The sequence below is a fragment of the Xenopus tropicalis genome, chromosome 1 (assembly GCF_000004195.4).
Source record: "Xenopus tropicalis strain Nigerian chromosome 1, UCB_Xtro_10.0, whole genome shotgun sequence".
Classification (NCBI taxonomy): domain Eukaryota; kingdom Metazoa; phylum Chordata; class Amphibia; order Anura; family Pipidae; genus Xenopus; species Xenopus tropicalis.
This window is the reverse complement of record NC_030677.2, coordinates 1,981,553-2,007,576: the sequence shown is the minus strand read 5'-3', so window position 1 is coordinate 2,007,576 and position 26,024 is coordinate 1,981,553. Positions and strand designations below refer to the sequence as shown.

General features: G+C 40.1%; 1 protein-coding gene across 1 annotated transcript; it reads left to right on the top strand.

Moving 5' to 3' along the window:
• The first annotated feature begins 847 nt into the window (after positions 1 to 847).
• LOC116408378 (vomeronasal type-2 receptor 26-like) lies at positions 848 to 24,080 on the top strand. The gene is made up of 5 exons (XM_031895152.1): positions 848 to 1,083; positions 15,566 to 15,857; positions 18,147 to 18,977; positions 22,485 to 22,608; positions 23,176 to 24,080. Exons 1-5 carry the CDS (start codon positions 848 to 850, stop codon positions 24,078 to 24,080), a joined length of 2,388 nt encoding a protein of 795 aa, XP_031751012.1.
• Positions 24,081 to 26,024: the final 1,944 nt, after the last annotated feature.

Here is a 26,024-nt window from a genome sequence, read left to right as displayed (position 1 = left end):
AACCCTGGGGCCCCTGTGTCTCTCTGTGCTACTGACTGTTACTGGGGCAAATCCTCTCTCTGCTCTCTATAAAATGAGGGTTGGATGAGCCGGGCCCCTTACTCTGTTCTACACACACAGCCCAACCCTGGGGCCCCTGTGTCTCTCTGTGCCACTGACTGTTACTGGGGCAAATCCTCTCTCTGCTCTCTATAAAATGAGGGTTGGATGAGCCGGGCCCCTTACTCTGTTCTACACACACAGCCCAACCCTGGGGCCCCTGTGTCTCTCTGTGCCACTGACTGTTACTGGGGCAAATCCTCTCTCTGCTCTCTATAAAATGAGGGTTGGATGAGCCGGGCCCCTTACTCTGTTCTACACACACAGCCCAACCCTGGGGCCCCTGTGTCTCTCTGTGCCACTGACTGTTACTGGGGCAAATCCTCTCTCTGCTCTCTATAAAATGAGGGTTGGATGAGCCGGGCCCCTTACTCTGTTCTACACACACAGCCCAACCCTGGGGCCCCTGTGTCTCTCTGTGCTACTGACTGTTACTGGGGCAAATCCTCTCTCTGCTCTCTATAAAATGAGGGTTGGATGAGCCGGGCCCCTTACTCTGTTCTACACACACAGCCCAACCCTGGGGCCCCTGTGTCTCTCTGTGCCACTGACTGTTACTGGGGCAAATCCTCTCTCTGCTCTCTATAAAATGAGGGTTGGATGAGCCGGGCCCCTTCTGTTCTAGAGAGGAAAGATTGCACCCCAACCCTGGATCTCACATGGTGCTCTACCATATTGTCTGCTGGCTTCTAGGTTACTAATTTTATTGGGGGATACGTTGATATTTGGAGGCTAAAGTTCAGGAGACATGGCTCCTTATAATTTAAAACTGCTGATCTCTTTAATGCTGCTTTGGACTAGAACCTACAGGGCTGAATTCCAGCACAAGAATTTGGCTTGTCAGCTGGTGATCATGAAATTATATGAGGAATATGAATATATTCAGGAAGGAGACATCATGATCGGAGGGGTATTAACTGTGAACTCCTATGTGAGACTTCTAGAACACCCAGAAGATAATTCTATCAGGATGCTGTGTATGGAGTAAGTCACATTCCCCACCAACAGAATCACCTACAAAACAAAATAAAAATTTGGGTATAAGATCCTAAATACTATCCAGTGCATCCAGGATGCTTAACCTTTTTAGTGCCATAGGACGTAGATTCTACGTCCTAGGCACTAAAGGACCAAAGTGCCATAGAACGTAGAATCTACGTCCTATGGCACTATCGGGTTTACAAGCGCTGCGCTCGCTTTTAAAGCAGCGCAGCGCTTGTAAAGCCTGCACAACCCCCTAGGCAACGAGCAAGTAAGGTCATACTCACCAATTTGGTCGCCCAGCCGCACCGATCCGGTCCCTTAGCCAATGACAGCAGTGGACACGCATTGATGACGTGTCCACTGCTGTCCCTTTAAATGTCGCCGCCCCCGCGTCGCCTCTTCACTCCTGCTGTGCACGTGTGACTGCTGGAGCCCCCCTGCTGCCTTCCTGCTGCCTTCCTGCTGGATTGGTCGCCCTGATTGCCTGCCTGCATTGTGTGAGCTGAACTACAACTCTCTAACCACTGTTTATTTTGCTTATTTTATCTCAACTGTCTAAAAAATTTTTATTTTTTTTTCCATTTCTTCTTCTATCTTTGTCATTATTACACTTTTACACACATACACACTTATTTACAACTTTCCAAAGCACACACAGACACTTACACACACACTTACACTTAGAAAAAAAAAAAAAAAAAACTTTCTTTCTTTTCTTTTCTTTCTTTCTTTGCTTTCTTTGGCAGTCTTTTTTTTTACTAAAACTTTATTTCTGATCTTGCTCTATAATTATCTGATTTATTTGGTTGCATTTTAGTGTTTTTTTTGGCATTTTCAGAATTGATTTCTGTTTTTATTGCACTGTAACTTTTGTATTGCTATTGGGTGCTGAATTTGCAGTGACGTTGGTGGATCCAGGGCTCTGGCCACCGATTTCATTGCAATTATTGTTCTTCTGTTGGTTTAGGTGGTTTTATTCGGTTTTACTGATTTTATGTATAATAATAAAAAAAACAACAAAATACAAATACAAGAGTATTGTAGAAATGATACCTATATTGGCTAACAATAAAAATACATTGCAAGCTTTCAGAGCTCTAAGGCCCCTTCATCAGGCAAAATACAAATGAGAACTGAAATGGCACAACATTTATACTGATAGATCAGAGAGAAGTGTTACAAGCAATAAATTAGCAAGTTACAGATAGATAGAGATAACTTGTGAAGATAGTGAAAGTAATTAAGGTTTATTAGGGTGGGTTGTAAATAGTCCAGGGGTCTGGATTCAGTCAGATCAGATAGTGTGACATGAAACCTGACCCCAAATTAAGGCCCTGTCTTAATGTGTTAAATAACTCCATACATTTGAATTCATAGATCTTCCTTTCTCGTTCAGATCCAAAGTTCCCTTTTAGAATTAACACCTTCATGTCCTGAAGCCTGTGGTCCTGATGGCAGAAGTGTTGTCCCACTGGTGTATCACATGCTTTGGTTTTGATCTTATGTCTGTGATGGTTCATCCTTGTGCGCAGTTTTTGCCCTGTTTCTCCAATGTACATTCCTCCTGTAGGGCACTTAGTACATATGATCAAGTACACAACATTGGAGGAAGCACATGAATAGCAGTCCCGAATGGTGTAGACTTTTTGTGTATTCGGTATTGCAATTTGATCTTTGCACAGGATGTATTTGCAAGTCTCACATCTTTTGCTGTTGCAGGGAAATGTACCTGCTTTAGTTGTTTGGGGAAGAGCACTTCTAACAATCATTTTCCTCAGACTGGGAGGTTGTCTATAGGACAGAAGGGGTAGTTCAGGGAATATCTCCTTTAGTCTGGTATCTGTATGGAGCATGGGCTGCAGGTCCCTGGCTATTTTTCTTATAATGTTCAGCTGTGGGTTGTAGGTGACTACAATTGGTACCCTGTTGATTTCTATTTTTTGTTTGTAATCCAAGAGTGTGTCTCTGGGTATTTGAGTTGCTCTATGGATTTGATCATCAATAACCTGTGGATGGTAGCCCTGATTAACAAAAGTTTTCCGTAAGGAATGGAGATGTTTATTTCTTTCATCAGGATTTGAGCAAATCCGGTTGTATCTAAGAGCCTGGCTAAAAACAATTGATTTTTTAATGTGATGTGGATGGAAACTATCCCACCTAAGATATGCTGGACGGCCTGTTGGTTTTTGGTATAGGGATGTCTGTATGATTCCATTCTTGATGTAGATAGTGGTATCCAGGAAATTGATGTGTGAAGAGGAGTGGTTGAGGGTAAGGTTAATCGTGGGATGAAATTGGTTGAATCTTTGGTGGAATGTCAATAGCTCCTTTTCTGATGCTGTCCATATTATAAGTATGTCATCTATATACCGTAAATAGGTCAACGGTCTGGTGTTGCAGGAAGCCAGGAAATTTTCTTCTAACTGGGCCATAAACAAGTTTGCATACTGAGGTGCCATTTTGCTTCCCATAGCACTTCCCATCAGTTGGAGGTATATGGCATCTCCAAATGAGAAGTAGTTGTGTGTTAGTATAAATCTGATTAGTTGTAGAGTTGGCATTGTGGACATATGAGATTTTTCAAGGAAATACTGGCAGGCTGCAATACCATCTTCATGTGGGATGTTGGTATAAAGAGACTCCACATCCATGGTAGCTAGGATGGTGCCCTTTGGAAGTGGACCTATGGTAGCCAGTTTGTTTAGAAGGTCAGTAGTGTCCTGTATAAAACTGGGTGTTCTCTTGACAATTGGCTTCAGAATGTTTTCTACCCAGCCAGATATGCCCTCAGTTAATGTTCCAATACCAGAGATGATGGGTCGTCCTGGGTAAAAAGTACCAATTCTGGGGTTAACTGGCATCAAATCCATTAAGTGTGTCTGTGGGGGGGAGAAGCTCCTGATGACCTGTTTAAGTTTCTTTGTATATTTATGAGTTGGATCCTCTTCTAACCTTTCATAATATGTGGTGTTAGACAATTGTCTATTGGCTTCTTTTATATAATTGGTAGTGTCCATTATTACCACGGCACCCCCTTTATCAGCTGGTTTTATTATCAAGTCTTTGTTGGTTTTCAAAGCCCGTATAGCCCGTTTCTCCTGGATACTAATATTGTGAGTCAACTTCCTTTGTTTGGCCAGAATATTAGATTTAACTCTGTTTCTGAAGCAATCAATGTATTGGTCCAGTTTCGGGTTTTGTCCTGGTTGTGGGGTCCAGTTGCTCTTCTTTTTTGTTTTGATTAAATGATTCTCTGGGTTGTCCTCTGGTGTTATATTTGGTCTATCATGGAAGAATTCTTTGAGTCGTAATCTCCGGAAAAATTCCTCCATGTCACTGCAGAGCTCTGTTTTATCAAGGCTTTTTGTAGGGCAGAATGTCAGTCCTTTTGAGAGTACTTTGAGTTCCACTGCACTAGGTTTATATTTGGAGAGGTTAATCACGGAGCAGTCAGTGTTGGACAGCGTGTTTTGTTTCCTTGGTGGGTGCACAGTCAAGCCTGCCTTTAGTCTCAGTCTGTCCAGTTTCTTTCTTTTGTTTTGGATCAGATGATGTTGTAGACTTTTGTAAAATTGTTGCAGTGCCTGTTTGATGTTGTCTGCAATCGGTCCATATGGATTACCATTCAATAGAATGATTTCATCTTGAATGCTCTTCTTGTTATTGTAGGATATTTTGATAAGGTGATTTCGAAGTCTTTCTGCAGTTCTGAAGCATAATTTATGTGCAAAGTGGCTGTTGTAGGTATTCTGAGTAGGATTTTTGATTTGGAGTCCTTTTGGAATCAGGTTTTCTTTTTTGCACTTTGTTAAAAAGAAAATGTCACTGTCCAGTTGAGCCAGTTTCTTCAGGAGGGTTTTAAGTCTCATCTGTATGCGGTACATTGTGGTATCTTCCATGTTAATCACAAAACAAAAACTGTAGTACCGTGTTAGCCAGTGTCAAAAATAATAATAAAAAAAACAACAAAATACAAATACAAGAGTATTGTAGAAATGATACCTATATTGGCTAACAATAAAAATACATTGCAAGCTTTCAGAGCTCTAAGGCCCCTTCATCAGGCAAAATACAAATGAGAACTGAAATGGCACAACATTTATACTGATAGATCAGAGAGAAGTGATCACAAGCAATAAATTAGGAAGTTACAGATAGATAGATGATAACTTGTGAAGATAGTGAAAGTAATTTTATGGTGTTTTATCTTTGCATTGTTCTTTATTGTGTGTTTAGTGCCCCAAAAAAGGTTGCTTTTGCAGTGACATTGGTGGATCCAGGGCTCTGACCACCGATTTCATTGCAATTATTGTTCTTCTGTTGGTTTAGGTGGTTTTATTCGGTTTTACTGATTTTATGGTGTTTTATCTTTGCATTGTTCTTTATTGTGTGTTTAGTGCCCCAAAAAAGGTTGCTTTTGCAGTGACATAGGTGGATCCAGGGCTCTGACCACCAATTTCATTGCAATTATTGTTCTTCTGTTGGTTTAGGTGGTTTTATTGGGTTTTACTGATTTTATGGTGTTTTATCTTTGCATTGTTCTTTATTGTGTGTTTAGTGCCCCAAAAAAGGTTGCTTTTGCAGTGACATTAGTGGATCCAGGGCTCTGACCACTGATTTCATTGCAATTATTGTTCTTTGATTGCTTTTAGTGGTTTTATTCCATTTGATTTCAGTTGTTCTAGAAAGGTCCAGAGGTGCTAAGTTCAGATTGTTCTGGTAGTTTCTATTGCCAAAGGTTAACTCCTGGTCATCTCTTGCTGGCTTGAGTTTATCAAAAGGTTACAGTGAGTTTTTTTTTTCTAGCTTCTCCTATTACAAGTGTTCTCCTATTACATTATTACATCATTACAAGTGTTGTCTTGCTTTTTTTTTTTTTTTTTGCTTGCTTGTTTTGACTTTGCCTGCTGATTGCTAGATTTGTAGTTGTCTGTATATTTCTGGCACAATGGCCAAACGGTTTTACAGCACAGAGGAAGCTGCTAGGTATTGCATGGACTCCAGCTCAGAAGAATTTAGCGATTCTGGGTCTGAGTATGTGCCATCTGACCACTCTACTGAGGAATCAGAGATAGAGGATAGTGACACGGTTAGCGCAGAGTTTAGTAGTGGTGGCACGCTTACTGCTGAAGAGGCAGAGGCTGGTGGTAGTGCCCAAGATGTACCCATGGATGTAGAAGAGGGTGAGGGTAGCACTGATGCAGCAGTTGGAGAGCCTGCGTGGGGGCCTCCCTGTAATTATGTCCCTGAAATTCCCCCTTTCACTGCAGTCCCTGGCCTCAGTGTGGACACCACTAATTTTGAAATTATAGATTTTTTTAATCTCTATATTACAGAGGCCATCCTACAGGACATGGTCCGTTACACAAATTTGTATGCTGAGCAGTATCTTGCCAGCAACCCTTTACCGGGTTTTTCAAGAACCCAGGCATGGTATCCCACAAATATAAACGAAATAAAAAGATTCCTGGCTCTTACATTGGCAATGGGACTCGTAGAACGTAATTCTTTAGCTTCCTACTGGGATACCAATACAGTCCTTTTATTGCGGTTTCTTCACTTTAACGACAACACAACGGCTGTTGCCCCTAATGAGCCCGGTTATGACAGGCTTTATAAATTGAGGCCCCTTATAGATAGCCTGTCTCAGCGCTTCGCAGAGGTTTACACCCCCTCCCAAAATGTCTGTGTAGATGAGTCCCTTTTGCTCTTCAAAGGGCGCCTAAAATTTTGCCAATATATCCCTAGTAAGCGTTCTCGCTATGGGATTAAATTTTACAAACTCTGTGAAAGCAGCACGGGCTACACTAGTTATTTCATGCTGTATGAGGGAAAGGACACTAATTTGGACCCCCCCGGTTGTCCCACTGACTTGACTACCAGTGGTAAAATTGTTTGGGAGCTCATAACTCCCTGCTGGGCCGAGGTTACCACTTATACGTGGATAACTTTTACACAGGCATCCCTTTATTTAGAGCCCTAAATTCTTTGGACACCCCAGCCTGCGGCACAGTCCACCGTAACCGCAAAGGACTGCCCAGGGAATTGCTGGATAAGAAACTGAAGCGTGGAGAAGTACATGCTCTAAGAAGCAATGAGCTCTTGGCCATAAAATATTCAGACACCAAAGTTGTTCTTATGCTTACTACTATCCACGATGAGACCATGATTGTCCAACACAGAAGTGGCGGTAGGCCCTCAAAAACAAAGCCCCTGTGTAGTAAAGAATATAGTAAGCATATGGGTGGTGTTGATAAATCCGACCAAATACAACATTATTATAATGCCACCCGAAAAACCAGGGCCTGGTACAAAAAAGCAGCAATTTATATGATCCAAATGGCCCTTTATAATTCTTATGTCGTTTACAAGGCGGCAGTACCAGGCCCCAGATTGTCTTATTATAATTATTTGCTGCAGTTGCTCCCTGCCTTGTTGTTTGGTGATGTAGAGGAGGTTCCTGACATGCCAGGTAATGACAATGTTGCCCGAATGGTGGGTAAGCATTTTATAGCACAAATTCCACCAACACCTAATAAAAGATATGCCCAGAGAAAATGTAAGGTTTGCCGTTCCAAGGGTGTTAGGCGAGATGTCCGGTATTATTGTCCCAAGTGTCCTAGCAAGCCTGCTTTGTGTTTCCACCCATGTTTTGAAGTGTACCATACTGTGGTACACTATGAGAGGACTTGAATTTTGTGTTTTTATAGGTAGGTTATGGTTCTCTGGGTTTGTTGGTGGAATAAGGATTTAGCATATCAGAATAGTGGACTTGGCATGTTCTAGGTTTTTATGCACAAGGTTGCAGGCCTCCAAACTTAGCTGTGCTGGCAAAGTGACGCTGTTTTTTATTTATTGAGTTTATCTATTCTGGCAGGTCCGTACTTTACTTATAACTAGGTTATAGATATATGTGATGAAAAGTTTGGTAAGGTGTGTCATATTATTGGCAAAAGTTTTTTTTTTTTTAGTAAAGTAGGGTTTTATGGTATGTGATTTTGTTTTTTGCACAGGTTGTCAGAAAAACAGTGTGTGCTTGTAGCTTGTGGTTGTTTAGACTTGTTCTTGGGCATTCAGATTTTTGTGTTTGAGCTATGGTTATTCAGGCTAGTTGCAGTGTTTCTTTGGTTATGGGGTAGGACTTGTATTGTGCTGTTGGTATAGCGAACTGAGGTGCTGGGTGACTGACAGGGCGCATGATAAAACTTGTGGTGTGTGATGAATCAATGAGATGTTTTTATCTCTAAAGCTGATGCCACAAGTCCTTTTACTGGCACCTCAAAAGCATGCCTGTCAGCGCAGTTATCTGTGCATAGTTTTGTATTATATACTTTGTATTTCTGGGCAGCATTTAACTACTGTAAGTGTAGGCCTTAAGTTTTTTGCAAAGGTTCTTGAGCACAGGATGACAGATACATTACGGTTTTTTGTGCTTGTAGTACAAATTGAATATCTACTGTATGTTCTGGTTAGGTTACACAAGTTGCAGTGGCTCTCTAAATATAAAAACTTTGCGTAATACTGGTGTGCCACTGGTGACTGCTGCACGGCACGTAATGGTGCACATAATTTTATCTCTGATGCTAATGCCCCAAGCTTTATTGTTGGCACCTTTAGTGCAACTTCTAAGGACACTTGCATCATTTATGGGCCAAATTACTATGGATTTTTTTGGCAAATATCCTTCTAAATGTGGTGCAGATTTTGTCATTTCTAAAGTAGTGTAGGAAGAAGCAAAAAACTGGTATCATAACACCACAGGAAAGATGGAACTCAAATCAAAGATGCTCCGCTAAACTGAAATAGGTGAGTAAAGTACAATTTAGGGGTTTATTTGGGGGGGGGTTAAAGTTAAAAAACTGCAAGGGGTGCATAGAGTGCAGCCCCAATATTATGCATTTTCAGGTTTGGCGGCCATGTACTTATGTGCAACCAGACATATGGGGTGTAATTTTATTCAGGGTAACTTGCTAATTGATACTGAGCAAGTTTTTTGATAGTTGCCATTGAGATTTTGGGGAGAAATCTAACTTTATATTTTTTTTCAGACTAAAGTCCAGCTTGTATAGGGAACTGCATCCACAATTTTGCCTGTAGAAAACCAAGAATGGTGTTTCTAAATAGCTGAAGTTGTCTATTTCAATGTATAGTTTATATGGGTTTTTTCACAGGTAAGGGGCAATTTTGTCTGAAAAACTTTGAGATGTGCACATAAATTGCAGCCCCATTATTATGCATTGCCCCTGTTTTGGGGCATTTGGTGGCTGCATCTTTATGTGCACCCATACATATGGCATATCGTTTTATTCAGGGGAACTTGCAGATTGATGTTTAGTAAGTTTTTGGTAGTTGCCATGGAGATTTTGGGGAGAAATCTAGGTTTGTATCTGGTTTTTCCTTGATTTCTGACCAAAGCGCTGACTTCTGCAAGGGACCACGGCCACAATTTTCCATGTAGAAAGAGGAGAGTGGTGTCTCTGAATAGCTGAAGTTGTCTATTTTTAATCAATGTATAGTTTATATGGGTTTTTTCACAGGTAAGGGGCAATTTTGTCTGAAAAACTTTGAGATGTGCACATAAATTGCAGCCCCATTGTAATGCATTGCCCCTGTTTTGGGGCATTTGGTGGCCACGTCTTTATGTGCACCCATACATATGGGGTATCGTTTTATTCAGGGGAACTAGCAGATTGATGTTTAGTAAGTTTTTGGCACATAGAGCGCAGCCCCCAAAATTTCAACTGAAATTGCCCTTATGCATTGCCCCTGTTTTGGGGCATTTGGTGGCCACGTCTTTATGTGCACCCATACATATGGGGTATCGTTTTATTCAGGGGAACTTGCAGATTGATGTTTAGTAAGTTTTTAGTAGTTGCCATGGAGATTTTGGGGAGAAATCTAGGTTTGTATCTGTTTTTTTCTTGATTTCTGACCAAAGTGCTGACTTCTGCAAGGGACTGCGGCCACAATTTTCCATGTAGAAAGAGGAGAGTGGTGTCTCTGAATAGCTGAAGGTGTGCACTTTTCAGAAATATATAGTTTGTGGGGGTTATTTTACAGGTAAGGGGGGTTAACACTGAAAAACTGCAGGAAGTGCACATAGAGCGCAGCCCCCAAAATTTCAACTGAAATTGCCCTTATGCATTGCCCCTGTTTTGGGGCATTTGGTGGCCACGTCTTTATGTGCACCCATACATATGGGGTATCGTTTTATTCAGGGGAACTTGCAGATTGATGTTTAGTAAGTTTTTGGTAGTTGCCATGGAGATTTTGGGGAGAAATCTAGGTTTGTATCTGTTTTTTTCTTGATTTCTGACCAAAGCGCTGACTTCTGCAAGGGACTGCGGCCACAATTTTCTATGTAGAAAGAGGAGAGTGGTGTTTCTGAATAGCTGAAGGTGTGCACTTTTCAGAAATATATAGTTTGTGGGGGTTATTTTACAGGTAGGGGGGGTTAACACTGAAAAACTGCAGGAAGTGCACATAGAGTGCAGCCCCCAAAATTTCAACTGAAATTGCCCTTATGCATTGCCCCTGTTTTGGGGCATTTGGTGGCCACGTCTTTATGTGCACCCATACATATGGGGTATCGTTTTATTCAGGGGAACTTGCAGATTGATGTTTAGTAAGTTTTTAGTAGTTGCCATGGAGATTTTGGGGAGAAATCTAGGTTTGTATCTGTTTTTTTCTTGATTTCTGACCAAAGTGCTGACTTCTGCAAGGGACTGCGGCCACAATTTTCCATGTAGAAAGAGGAGAGTGGCGTCTCTGAATAGCTGAAGGTGTGCACTTTTCAGAAATATATAGTTTGTGGGGGTTATTTTACAGGTAGGGGGGGGTTAACACTGAAAAACTGCAGGAAGTGCACATAGAGCGCAGCCCCCAAAATTTCAACTGAAATTGCCCTTATGCATTGCCCCTGTTTTGGGGCATTTGGTGGCCACGTCTTTATGTGCACCCATACATATGGGGTATCGTTTTATTCAGGGGAACTTGCAGATTGATGTTTAGTAAGTTTTTAGTAGTTGCCATGGAGATTTTGGGGAGAAATCTAGGTTTGTATCTGTTTTTTTCTTGATTTCTGACCAAAGTGCTGACTTCTGCAAGGGACTGCGGCCACAATTTTCCATGTAGAAAGAGGAGAGTGGTGTCTCTGAATAGCTGAAGGTGTGCACTTTTCAGAAATATATAGTTTGTGGGGGTTATTTTACAGGTAGGGGGGGTTAACACTGAAAAACTGCAGGAAGTGCACATAGAGCGCAGCCCCCAAAATTTCAACTGAAATTGCCCTTATGCATTGCCCCTGTTTTGGGGCATTTGGTGGCCACGTCTTTATGTGCACCCATACATATGGGGTATCGTTTTATTCAGGGGAACTTGCAGATTGATGTTTAGTAAGTTTTTAGTAGTTGCCATGGAGATTTTGGGGAGAAATCTAGGTTTGTATCTGTTTTTTTCTTGATTTCTGACCAAAGCGCTGACTTCTGCAAGGGACTGCGGCCACAATTTTCCATGTAGAAAGAGGAGAGTGGTGTTTCTGAATAGCTGAAGGTGTGCACTTTTCAGAAATATATAGTTTGTGGGGGTTATTTTACAGGTAGGGGGGGTTAACACTGAAAAACTGCAGGAAGTGCACATAGAGTGCAGCCCCCAAAATTTCAACTGAAATTGCCCTTATGCATTGCCCCTGTTTTGGGGCATTTGGTGGCCACGTCTTTATGTGCACCCATACATATGGGGTATCGTTTTATTCAGGGGAACTTGCAGATTGATGTTTAGTAAGTTTTTAGTAGTTGCCATGGAGATTTTGGGGAGAAATCTAGGTTTGTATCTGTTTTTTTCTTGATTTCTGACCAAAGCGCTGACTTCTGCAAGGGACTGCGGCCACAATTTTCCATGTAGAAAGAGGAGAGTGGTGTCTCTGAATAGCTGAAGGTGTGCACTTTTCAGAAATATATAGATTGTGGGGGTTATTTCACAGGTAGGGGGGGTTAACACTGAAAAACTGCAGGAAGTGCACATAGAGCGCAGCCCCCAAAATTTCAACTGAAATTGCCCTTATGCATTGCCCCTGTTTTGGGGCATTTGGTGGCCACGTCTTTATGTGCACCCATACATATGGGGTATCGTTTTATTCAGGGGAACTTGCAGATTGATGTTTAGTAAGTTTTTGGTAGTTGCCATGGAGATTTTGGGGAGAAATCTAGGTTTGTATCTGTTTTTTTCTTGATTTCTGACCAAAGCGCTGACTTCTGCAAGGGACTGCGGCCACAATTTTCCATGTAGAAAGAGGAGAGTGGCGTTTCTGAATAGCTGAAGGTGTGCACTTTTCAGACATATATAGTTTGTGGGGGTTATTTCACAAGTAGGGGGGGTTAACACTGAAAAACTGCAGGTAGTGCACATGGAGCACAGCACCCACATTTTTAGCTGTAATTGCCCTTGTGCATTGCCCCTGCTTTGGAGTGTTTGATGCCCATGTCTTTATGTGCACCCATACATATGGGGCATCATTTTATTCAGGAGAAGTTTGTCTTTCAAATTTGCCTTTGTTAGAAAATTTTTATGAGATTTTTTTTTGTCAAATCCACATTTGATCATGCGTCCAAGTTTACGTTTTAGAAAAAAAAAAAAATGTCAAAAAAAGTTCCAAATTTCACAATGCACTGACAAAAGGTATTTGGCTTTTGAGTGAAAACTACATTGCACCTGGAAACCTGAAGGTCTGTAGTTTCTAAAGATACCAAACATGAGGGGATATTCTAGATTTACATATAAGTTATGCTGGATCAACTGTTACAAGCGCTTTTCCGCTTTGTTCTGGTGTGATATTGTACTAAGTATTGCTTTAGTTTGGGGGTTACTTCTGGACAGGAACTGTGGGGTACCACCACATATTTGGTATCGTTGGACTTGGGAGTATCAGGGCTTTTACAAACAACAAAAAAAAGTGTGTAAAATTAACTTTTCTATGGAAAAAAAACTCAAAATATACAGAAATTTTTCATAATTTTATTTTTTTTTTACATATTTCACCCAAAATACACATCATATCTCCAGAAAAATTATAAAATTTGGTATGTATGTCGAAGCCCAATTAGTGACGAAAAAAACAATATATAATTTCCCTAGTTTCATGGAGGTTTTCCTACCAAAAAACATTTTTAAAGTGAATGAGTACAAAATGCTTAAAAAACGTCTGGCACTGGGGGGAACTGAAATGACGAATTCGGCTGGCACTTAAAGGGTTAATAGTCTTTATGCGCACATTAGCTGTATTAAAAACATTACTTTTATTTAATCATACTGATAAAACAGGCCAACGTTTTGGTCTCCACCTAAGACCTTTATGAAGGCTTGATAAAGGTCTTAGGTGGAGACCAAAACGTTGGCCTGTTTTATTAGTATGATTAAATAAAAGTAATGTTTTATTCTTAAAAGATCCTGGTGTGCACCCAATACGTTTGGACTTTTGGATAATTGGATACATGGAGGTAGCACCCAGGTAATTTGTGGTACAAGTTTGGTGTGCTGAAAATTTATGGATTGTATATATATAGAATTTATTTATTTTTAATTTTTCTGCAGATCTCAGGCTTAGAATTTACACTGCTATCTGTTATCTGCCAGGTAGGGTCCCTTTGCCCTCTTTGGACTTTCAGAAGGAGAATATATGGTATTTCCAGTGGTGCAAAGTAGCTACTAATCTGATGGGATTGATAGAAAGGTTCTGGGAAAAAACTGCTTGTTTTTGGAGAGACCTAAAAAAATTGTCAAATGGCAAGATTTTTAGCTAAATGCATTGGATTTTATCTGTGTTTTTTTCTTTGTATGTTTTGTCATGTCCAATGCATTTCACTGCAAAACTTTTATCAGGCCAACTCATGCAATACAAAAACTGTACATTGAGGAAACACAAAATTTACATTCCCTTTGGTAGGAAGGATTTACCCAGTACTTCACTATATGTATTGCCAACAAAAGGGCATATTCAATGTAAGGACCCATAGGGTTAATATGCCCCTATGGCTTTAAACCCTACCATTTCCTTCTTTATCCTGTTACTGGGCAAAGACCCATGTGTCTAGTTTGATATTAGCATTCTGTACCTTATTGGTTCATAGGTAGGCCACTCCCTTTGCCCTCTAATAAGCAAAGGTATCCTGGGATCAAAAGGGCCCCATTAAGCCATTATACCCTAGAGAAATATCTGACTCTAGTGAAAGTAGGGAAACAGGGACCCCGTGAACGAGGAATAGTTAGCATAGCAGAACATCCTAAGAGCACTTTCTAGGAAAGTGAGACAGTGAGATTAGATAGAAAGAGCAGTTTCTGGCTCCAACCAGGAGGGGTTGTCTGGGAAGTACCCTTCCTTACAGGCACTGTTGCCTTAGTCCAGGACCACAGTTAAGATGCAGGTTAGTTTCTATCCCTGATCCATAGTTGGCTGGTTGGGATCCTTAACAGCTAAAGTACACATCCTGAGGACCTGAGATACTTGTCCAGACTTCTCTCCACAGTGGTGCTGTGCTGTTTGGCTGTCTTTACCCTGCCCACACTCTGTAGAGGTGGGATAAACTGGTGGACACCATCTCTTTCTAATCTCAGTGCTTCTAACGGCTATCTCCACTGTGTGAGTATTTGCAATAACCCTGAAAGACTAATTGTCTTTCACAATAAAGAGAGATCCCATGAACAAACTTAGGGGGCTGTTCCTGCTGAATTGTGCTTAGTACAGGGGAATCCTTATGCTGCCATAGTTTTATGGTATCTCTCTGTACAGGCTATGGGCAAACTTAGGGGGCTGTTCCTGCTGAATTGTGCTTAGTACAGGGGAATCCCTATGTGCCATAGTTTTATGGTATCTCTCTGTACAGGCTATGGGCAAACTTAGGGGGCTGTTCCTGCTGAATTGTGCTTAGTACAGGGGAATCCCTATGTGCCATAGTTTTATCTATGGTGTTCACACCTTTACATATTTCAGATAAAGGGAAATAGTAACAATAACAAACTAATATTTGCAAAGTGTGACCTTTTTAAACAGATATATTGATTTCTATATCCTAGTGGTTATCAACCTTCCTAATGCCGCGACCCTTTAATACAGTTCCTCATGTTGTGGTGACCCCCAACCATAAAATTATTCCTAAAACCATCAGAAATATGTGTTTTCCAATGGTCTTAGGCGACCCCTGTGAAAGGGTCGTTCGACCCCCAAAGGGGTCCCGACCCACAGGTTGAGAACTTCCACTATATCCCCTTCCCTTTCTTCTCTGTTTTTCCCCTATGCCTCTTATGTACCCTATCCCTCTACTCTTTTTCGCTCTCCAATCTGCCTTCCATTATCCGTATCCCTATTCTATCCCATTTCTTCTTTGCTCCTCTTTTTCTGTACTTAATAGATATAACAGTAGCCTTTTAGTCAATAGGACATAACAGTAAATCATTAAAATGTGATTTTTTTTTTCATTATTTTTCCTAGAATTGTGCCTGAGCATTACCGACAGTTCATAGATTTTCATTATTTTATTGAACAAACAAACAATAACAGAGCCTTTTTCCCAAACCTGACCCTGGGGTACCATATATATGATTCCTGTGGGGACCCCCGGAAGGCAGTGAGGAGCGTATTACAGATATTATCTGGTACCAGGGAGCCAGTTCCCAATTACTCCTGTGTGGGAAAGAGAAACATTGCTGGGTTTATTGGGGATCTCACCTCAGAGACAACTGTACCCATAGCCCAGATACTGACTCTGTATGGGTATTCCCAGGTGAATAAAACATTGTGTCTTTAACCCATTTTCAGACAAGTGTAATACATATTATGAGCCTGTGAGCTACAATGATTAAACTCGATAATTTCTCGTTTTTCTTATTTTCAAACTCGTTTTCACAAATGTCTAATATTTACTAAAAAAGTTGCAAAGAAAAGTCACTGCAAGAAAAATCCCAAATTGTGGCTGTGACAATTTGAGAAAGTCTGGATTTTCATAGAAAACCCAAATCTCGAAAGTTTTGAGCCAAAAGAAAGAACTTCAAGGAAAGGGAAGGGACCTTTGCCATTGACTTCTACATACACTAAGTAATTTTAACCTGGTGAATTGTCGAATTTGGATTTTTAGCCATTTAGACACATAGTAAATCTCAGAAAAGATGCAGCGTTTTTTTCACTTTGTGCTAAAAATTTGATTCAAGTTTAAAAAAAAAATCGATGGCCCTTAAGTTCTGTATAAAGGAAAACATAAAATCCCCCAGTGGCAAATTGCAACATTTTAGGCCTTTTTCAGAAAAGTCATAAAAACCACTAAATTTAGGAAAGCTTTCCAGATGGGTACTTTGGTGTAGAAAGGCTTCTTTACCCATTTTGGATTTGTCAGAACGTGTACTTTCCAAAAATATATGGTTTTCAGGGGTCAGCTCACATTTCTGCAGCTTCTATCCCCACATAAAACTGCCATGTGTTTATGAATTAGGTAAAGGTAAGCCATAAAATTAGTGTTCACAAGGTATATTTATATATATATATATATATATATATATATTTATTTTTCAATCCAAATGGTGTCCACACTCCAAGGCTCAATATTCTGCGGGGTGCTAGCCAAAATTATGTCTGTATAGAAAATAATCATCTGTGGCCAGCACACCCTTCAATGTTTTATCAAAAATTTTTTATTGTAGATATATTGTTAAAACCAATGTTTCGGTCCTTATTAGGACCTTTCTCAAGGATTTTATATATATATTTATATATGTGTACAGAGGGCATCAAACTGTTCAGTACTTTGGAGTAGAAAGACATGGGTACCCATTTTAGATTCGGGGAAATGTGTACTTTCCAAAAATATATGACTTTCTGGGGTGAGTGTACTTTTTTGTATCTTTATTCCACATAAAATGATGTAAATGTGTTGATTTTGCAGAAGCTGAAATCCCATTGTTCCCATTGGGGCCCCTACATGCCACATACTTAGGGAAACCTATACATATTGGGCATCAAACTGTTCAGTGCACCCCTGGCATTCATATTTAGGGTGTTTTATTTGGTTTTTTTATGACCTGTAGGAGATAAGATACAATAGACTGGAAGCTCTGAAGCGATTTTTCAAAAAATTGACACATTTTGATAAAAACCAATAACTTTAGGAAAGCATTGCAACTTGATAGTTTGGAGCAAACAGACAGTTCTATCTATTCTGGATTCCCCAGAATCTGTTCTTTCTAAAAATTTATAATTTTCTGGGATAAACCTTCTGTTAGTGGAATTTTTGGCCTTGAAATCCAAAGTATGCAGCTTTCTGGAGCAGTGCTTTGGGAATTTGGAAGTATATAGTGATGAGCAAATCTGTCCTGTTTGGCATCGCCGAAAAATTTGCCAAACGAACGGAAAATTCACGAAACGTCGGGAAATATGCAAAATGTTTTTGCTGCGTGACTTTTTTGTTGCCCACATATTTTTTTTTGTCATATTCATTTTTATTTCATCGTGCGTGTCTTTTTTTGCTGCAGCCGCACCCATTTTGACGTGACCGTGAATTTTTTAAATGTGCAACAAATTTTTCCATGCTGAATTTTTGCAAAATAATTTGCCTATGGCAAATGTAGAAATTTGCTGCAAATCCATACCTGGCGAAAATATTCGCTCATCACTAGTGGTGTACTGCTGGAAGTTTTTGACCTATACAATTGAGAAATCTCCATAAAACTATATATATTTGGTATTGGCACGTTCAGGAGACATGGGACTTTCCAAATCAGTTGTATTTTCATGCACAAAAAATTTTTTCTTTCTGGTATGTGTGTTTATATTATGGAAAATATGATTTTTTGTCATTTTTTAGACATTTACAAGCCTATATCTTGTTACAGAATTGGAATTACACAAAAATTCTACCATATTTTGAAAGCTTAGGTTGTCCTAAAAAAAATTATAGATTGTTTTCCTGGGTAAACTAAAAGTCACTCCCAAGGAAAGGCCCCTAAATTGAAAAAGTGCAAAATGGTCCGCTTTGACCAAACGGCTGGCAGTAAAAGGTTTAACCACCATTTCAATTTCTCAGATCAGTTACGGAGCCACAGACCCATTACTGAGGGACAGAGCCGCCTTCCCGTACTTCTTTAGGACAGTACAGAGTGATCACCATCATTGTTACCTCCTTACGGAGCTACTGAAGCATTTCGGTTGGACCTGGGTTGGGGTTATTAGATTCGACGATGATGCCGGAGACAGAGAATTCCAGCTTCTAACCAAATATTTCTCTAACTATGGAATATGTATCGAGTTCTCAATAAAGATAAATATCTACAATATTCAATCACGTGAGCACATTATTAATAAACATAAGGAGCAGTTTCAGAAATCCACCACCAGTGTAATTGTACTTTGTGGAACGGTGTCTGCAGCAGTAATAGTAGAGTTCAGCCTATTGAAAGATGTTCTCAAAGAGAAGACATTAGTCCTCGCTACTAGCTGGGCAGCCAAACACATAATGAATTTTGCCACAGATTTGGTTAATGGGAGTTTGGGGTTTATGCAGCGTTCACTGTATGAACTAAATAGCCCCGAACTAAAGGCTTTCCTAGCGAGCATCCATCCTTCCAAATACCCCAAAGACAAATTGCTTGAAGACCTTTGGATGCAGTATCACTTATGTTCCTCATCTAATGAATATAAGAACAAGCTTTTTAAATATTTGTACCCTCAGAGTAGCCTCTATAACTGCACTGGAGAGGAACGTATTCAGGATATCTGGAATATTGCCAATGCTTTACACTCCCCCCGGGTGCACCTTGCAGTCACTCTCCTCTCTCAAGCAATGTATAAGATGCACATGTCCCTCAGTAAGCTCAGCCCCAAACTGGACAACATTATTTATGATTACAGGTACCAGGTAAATAACATAAAACTGCTACATACAATCAGTCTTGAATGGTAACAGATATGACAATGACTATCCTGCTCCCACCAGTTCTCTTTGTGTTGAACACTAGTCCTCATGTTGAGGGTGCTGCAGCTTCGCCTTTCAGGGTTCTCTCCCTTATTATTATTATTATTATTAATTACTGAGCTCTGAATGTGCCGCTAATATTTAAGCCTATTATTTTATCAGCTGTTGCACAATATAATTTAGGGTAAGAACCCACTGAGCGGTTTGAGATCTATTGCGGGTAACAAACTGCTCCAAAATGACTTTCCACAGGCAACAATAGGAGTCATGGGTGGAAAGCTCTTTGTATCGCTTCGTTAATCCAAAGTCTCGTGAAGTTACCTGAAGGAGGAAACTTTGCGTTTAGAAAAGAAAGCAACGTGAGGGGCTTTCAACTGGTGACTCCTATTGTTGCTGGTGAAAAGCCACTTTGGAGTGGTTAGTCACCCACGATAGCACAGATCTACTGCGGCAGTTGAAAAATCCACCTCCCTCTCCAATTATTCTTATCTTCTAACTGCTATAAGGTAATACAGATGCTAAAACACTCAATGGGGCCGATTCATTAAATCACGAGTTTGAATCCCGAATGCCTATGATTAAGTGCTTATGTGCACGAAACGCGTCAGGCTCAGTGTTTTTAAAGGGAATGAATAAAGGTTGATGTTTTAAGACCATGGTCGTTCGGTGTGCTGACTAAAGCCGCATTCGTTTTGGATCGAATCCCGAATGGGAAAAATTTCTGAAGATCGCAAATATCACGAAAATGCTTACGAAAAAATCGTATTAGTCACGATAATATCGTATTGGCGATCCGAAAGTCACAAAATTTTCATACCAAATGATTGTAAACAGTGGGAAAACCTTTCTGTTTTTTTGTGCAAGCATACGAAAAATTCGGCGAAAATACGTTTGGAGCATTCGTGTCTTAGTAAATGACCCCCTGTGTATTATTATTGAATAATTCCCTTTTCCAAATGCAGATATGACCACATAGATGCACTAGGTGCATTGTTTCTAAAGGTCTGAATAGATAATAGAATTGTCCTGTTCATAACCAGTTGATAGTTACCTCAAAGAGATGTACTAGATGAGTTTGCTGTGATTTTTAATAAACCATGCGGAGAAAAGCAGCATCTGATAGTCATGAATAAAATGTTCTGGTTTCAAATAACTTCCTAGCACCCCTTTTTAAATAAAGGTACCACATTCACATTGTATGCCAGTGGGTCATTGTGTTATTATTGATATTATATGAGGCTCCGACTGATGGATGAACAAATCTATAGTATTTAATGGATCTAAATCCATGTCCTTTCTAGTTACATCACTACTTAAACGTTCTTAGATATGAAGTCCAGGGGGCTCCTTACACTTTTGATGAAAATGGAGAGTGGAAAAGCCGATATTGGATATATAACTACATGATTGAAGATAAAAAAAAAAAAATTAATGCAAAATATTTTGAATTTAACCCACTGGCTCCATCAGAGCAAAAACTTTTTCAAGCAAACATAAGATGGAAAAAAAGCCAGGTGAGAAACTGTCTCTTCCTTTCCTTCTAAGCAATAACATCCATAGACCAGGGCTCAATAATAATATGTATGTAGGGGAGGAGCAACATCTTTACTGCTTACTGTTGATATATGGTATTAGGTTGAGACTGGAGGGTGCAGAACCTACTGGAGCCCCTGGGGCCACCACTACCCCCACAGGGGCCACCAGCCTGAAGCCTGCATGAATTAAATTTACCTTCAGTGCATCGTGGGAGGTAGACCAGCAGTCCGGAGGATCACCTGGCGGGCATTGGGTCTGGGCCACTGGGGCCCACTGAGTTTTTTCCCGGTGCCTCACCAGCCCGGTCCAACCCTGTATTGTATTGTTGCTTTTGTCCAGAGATACTCTCTGCAAGTCATACAACAATTCAGCTCTGTATTCAGATACACCCTAACCAACTAATTTCAGTGCAAACCAAATTCACACAGGGAAATTAGTATATACATTAGTCCCTGCCTACAGGGGTGGTCTTATGATAAGGTAAGAAGAGTAACATTCTTCCCAGGCATGGACTCAGGTGATAACATCCCAGATTTTACCAAACAGTCAAATAATATCTGTTCTTATTAAATCACTGAAGGTTTATCATTGAATGATTACATGTCTAAGCAGTGCTTTGCACTTTAGGAAACTCTTCTTACTGAAATACTTCAAACAAGCCTCAAAAGAGGAAAAAAAGTTAAAACCATGTCAGCTTTCTCAGAAAGGTCTATGGAAATACACCCATTTACACTCACAGTGCTGCTGCTCTGAGTCCTCTGTGAAAAGAAACACAGCATTCCTTTGCTTCTATTGTTTGCATATGGGATTCTATATTAGATTTCCTTCTCTCAGCTCAAACCTCCCGAGCACGGGCATAAGCTCTCTCCTCCTGCCTTCTCTCTCCTCCCTTCTCCCCCTCCCCTCTCTGCTGTAACCTGAACCCAAAACTAGGAGAGAGACACAGGCAGGAGAGAAAAGTTATGTCACCCCAAGCTAATATGGCAGCTGCTATCTCTCAAACAGAGAGAGGTTCTAGGGTTGTTTAATCAGGTGTGGTAATGCATTCTACAGAATAAATATAGCATTCTAGCTTGCACTACTGTGGCTTATCTATTGGGAAGAAACTGCATCAGCATCTTTCCTACTTTATAAAGCTGAGATAATGACCAAAGTTACAGAATAAGAGGGATATATATGGTAGCCTTTCACCTGGTATTTATCTGCCATTTAACCTTTAACCCGTTAATTATATCTGAGTCTGGATCCCTGTTTCATTGTGGTAACTTAATACAGGTATGGGATCCCTTATCCGGAAACCCATTATCCAGAAAGCTCCAAATTACGGAAAGCCCATCTCCCATAGACTCCATTTTAATCAAATAATTCAGATTTTTAAAACTGATTTCCTTTTTCTCTGTAATAATAACACAGTACCTGTACTTGATCCCAACTAAGATATAATTACCCCTTATTGGGGCAGAACAGCCCTATTGGGTTTATTTCATGGTTAAATGATTCCCTTTTCTCTGTAATAATAAAACAGTACCTGTACTTGATCCCAACTAAGATATAATTACCCCTTATTGGGGCAGAACAGCCCTATTGGGTTTATTTAATGGTTAAATGATTCCCTTTTCTCTGTAATAATAAAACAGTACCTGTACTTGATCCCAACTAAGATATAAATAATCCTTATTGGATGCAAAACAATCCTAATGGGTTTAATTAATGTTTATTGATTTTTTAGTAGACTTAAGGTATGGAGATCCAAATTACGGAAAGACCCCTTATCCGGAATACCCTTGGTCCCGAGCATTCTGGATAATGGGTCCTATACCTGTACTGTATATATCTCATCAGTTCTGTAATATTTGTCAGTCGAGATCCATTCATATCACAGTAGGCTTTCTGTGTATTTTATTTGTCTCCTAGAAGCCAAGAGCTCAGTGCTCAGCCAACTGCCCAACTGGTTTCAGGAAGGCATCCAAGCCCGGGACCCATTCCTGCTGTTATGGTTGTGCCCAGTGTTCCGAGGGAGAGATCTCCAATGTAACAGGTTTGAGAGGTTCTATAATGCAAATCCAGTATATGTTCTTATTAAATTAACATGTATATGTCAAACTGTCAAATATTTATTAGAACAATATAAAACCCTTAATGACAGGGAGAGCAGGAAAGGCTGTAAAATCTGCAGTGATACCTTCTATGGGTTAAATTAATAGATTCTATGACTATTCCATCGCCATCGGGATTTTTTCGTATTGAGCGATTGTAAACGGCGGAAAAACCAATCCGATTTTTTCGTGCCGGCGACGAAAAAGTCGCGGAAAATACGACAAAATCGCGATGACGACGCATTCGAAGCGTTCGTGCCTTAGTAAATCTCCCCCTAGGTGTTATTTATATTAACCTCTGCAGAGGCATCTCAGCTCAGGGAGACTGATCAATGTCAATGATTTCTACAAATACGTGTTAAATTTATAACAATGTATTTGCTCTGTGCCAGTCTGTGTTACACCATCCCTGAAGCAGGGAACAAAGTTGTCCGAAAAACTTGCTTTTTATAATCTTGTTAGTAAAAAGTGTGTTAAAATATGTTATATTTTCATTTGTTTCTTCACAGACAGTGAAAGCTGTATCCGATGCCCAGACATGGAATGGCCCAATGAGCAAAGGAATCAGTGTATTGCTAGAACAGAGGAGTTTCTATCCTACACGAATGATGTGATTTCTATATTTTTACCATCTTTGTCTGTTGTTCTGTACCTTTGTACTGTGCTCATACTGGCAATTTTCATCAAATACCGGGACTCCCCCATAGTGAGAGCCAACAACCGGAGCCTGAGCTTCCTCCTCCTTGTCTCCATCAAGCTGAGCTTCCTCAGTGTGTTTCTGTTCCTCGGTCGCCCTGTGGATATAACCTGCATGCTGCGCATCATCACTTTTGGAATCACCTTCTCCATAGCTGTCTCTTCTCTCCTGGCCAAGACTATCATGGTTTGTGTTGCTTTCAAAGCCACCAAGCCAGGGAGCTCATGGAGAAAATGGCTGGGAGTCAAACTGTCCAATTCTGTAGTCTTGTTCTGCTCATCCATTCAAATAATCATCTGCATGACTTGGTTGGCCATTTCTCCTCCCTTTCAGGAACTGGACATTCACACTTCCCCTGGAACCATCATCATTCAGTGCAATGAGGGCTCAGCTATTGGCTTTTACTCAGTTATTGGGTATATGGGGCTTCTGGCAGCTGTTAGTTTTGTTTTAGCATTTTTAGCTCGGAGCTTACCGGACAGTTTTAATGAGGCCAAGTACATCACTTTCAGCATGCTGCTCTTCTGCAGTGTTTGGATCACAATGATCCCGGCCTATCTGAGCACCAAAGGCAAAAACACTGTGTGTGTGGAGATATTTGCCATACTCACCTCAAGCGCCGGCCTTTTAGCCTCTATATTTCTGCCCAAATGTTATATTATTTTATATAGACCTGAAATGAACACAAGAACTTTTGTTTTTGCCAACAAAATCTAATTAGATTTCAAATATAATAAATAATAAAAGTGCGCATTCCTGACTCTTGCTTCAACTGTTACACTGGGTTGAATAAATACTGTCCATCAAGTTCCATGCACACTTAGACACTAAATAAATCATATACTAATAGATCCAATTTTTCACATGTCCTTACTATGTGGATTATGCATCATGGTGGCAGTAGGGCTCATTTATGAACAGTAGGGAAATTTTGGCCTGGGCAGTAATAATAGTGATGAGCAAATCTGTCCCATTTCACTTCGCCATAAAATTCGCAAAATGGCTAAAAATTCACATTTTTGTCGCCCGCGTCTTTTTTTTTTGTCGCCCACACTTTTTTTTATTATTATTGGGCAGTGCTCACATAACACATTATTTATTGGGCAGTGCTGGGGTAATACTCACATTATTTATTGGGCAGGGCTGGGGTAATACTCACATTATTTATTGGGCAGCGCTGGGGTAATACTCACATTATTTATTGGGCAGCGCTGGGGTAATACTCACATTATTTATTGGGCAGCGCTGGGGTAATACTCACATTATTTATTGGGCAGCGCTGGGGTAATACTCACATTATTTATTGGGCAGCGCTGGGGTAATACTCACATTATTTATTGGGCAACGCTGGGGTAATACTCACATTATTTATTGGGCAGCGCTGGGGTAATACTCACATTATTTATTGGGCAGTGCTGGGGTAATACTCACATTATTTATTGGGCAGTGCTGGGGTAATACTCACATTATTTATTGGGCATTGCTGGGATAATACTCACATTATTTATTGGGCAGTGCTGGGGTAATACTTACATTATTTATTGGGCAGTGCTGGGGTAATACTCACATTATTTATTGGGCAGCGCTGGGGTAATACTCACATTATTTATTGGGCAGCGCTGGGGTAATACTCACATTATTTATTGGGCAGCGCTGGGGTAATACTCACATTATTTTTTAGGCAGTGCTGGGGTAATATTTATACTATTTATTGGGCAGCGCTGGGGTAATACTCACATTATTTATTGGTCAGTGCTGGGGTAATACTCACATTATTTTTTAGGCAGTGCTGGGGTAATATTTATACTATTTATTGGGCAGCGCTGGGGTAATACTCACATTATTTATTGGGCAGTGCTGGGGTAATACTCACATTATTTATTGGGCATTGCTGGGGTAATACTCACATTATTTATTGGGCAGGGCTGGGGTAATACTCACATTATTTATTGGGCAGTGCTGGGGTAATACTCACATTATTTATTGGGCAGTGCTGGGGTAATACTCACATTATTTTTTAGGCAGTGCTGGGGTAATATTTATACTATTTATTGGGCAGCGCTGGGGTAATATTTATATTATTTATTTGGCAGCGCAACTTTTTCCTCACACAGCAATTTTTTTTTGAAGTAAATCGCAAAATGCGGATGTCCCTTCACTTTCCTGGAAGATGCTTCTTTTATCTCGAAACCTTCGAGTTTTTGGATTTTTGCTGCTGGTTTTTGTGCGACAATTTGGAAAAGTCATGGTTTTCGGAGCCACAACTCAAAAAATTCGAGTTTTTTTAGACTTTTTCTCACACTGACTTTTGCTATCAAATTTTTTAAGTAAATTTTAGACATTCAAAAAAATGGGTTTAGTTGAGTTTGATGGGAAAAAAAATGATAAATTATAGAGTTTTATTGAATCTGTCCCTTGTGTGAGAAAATGAAAAATGTGAGTTTCCCTTTTTTTTCCCACATTTTTTCCACTTTCTTTCATTTATGCTTTTTTATACAGCCATTTGAACAAATCACTTGGCATTTGTGGTTTTAGAGAAAATTTGTTTTTTGTGATTTCAAAAACCTCTAAAATCAGGAAAATGAGAATGTTGATAAATGGGCCTCCCTGTGTCTTTATGGTTCACTGTAGCGCTGTTCCGCTTCCTCCCCAGGATATACT

What these genes read in the sequence shown, in the direction of transcription:
- LOC116408378 (XM_031895152.1), top strand. Translation starts at nt 848, where the DNA reads ATGGCTCCTTATAATTTAAAACTGCTGATCTCTTTAATGCTGCTTTGG. An exon ending in ATCAGGATGCTGTGTATGGA is followed by an intron (nt 1,084 to 15,565) that starts GTAAGTCACATT and finishes TATTTTTCCTAG; the next exon opens with AATTGTGCCTGAGCATTACC. An exon ending in TTTATGATTACAGGTACCAG is followed by an intron (nt 18,978 to 22,484) that starts GTAAATAACATA and finishes TTTGTCTCCTAG; the next exon opens with AAGCCAAGAGCTCAGTGCTC.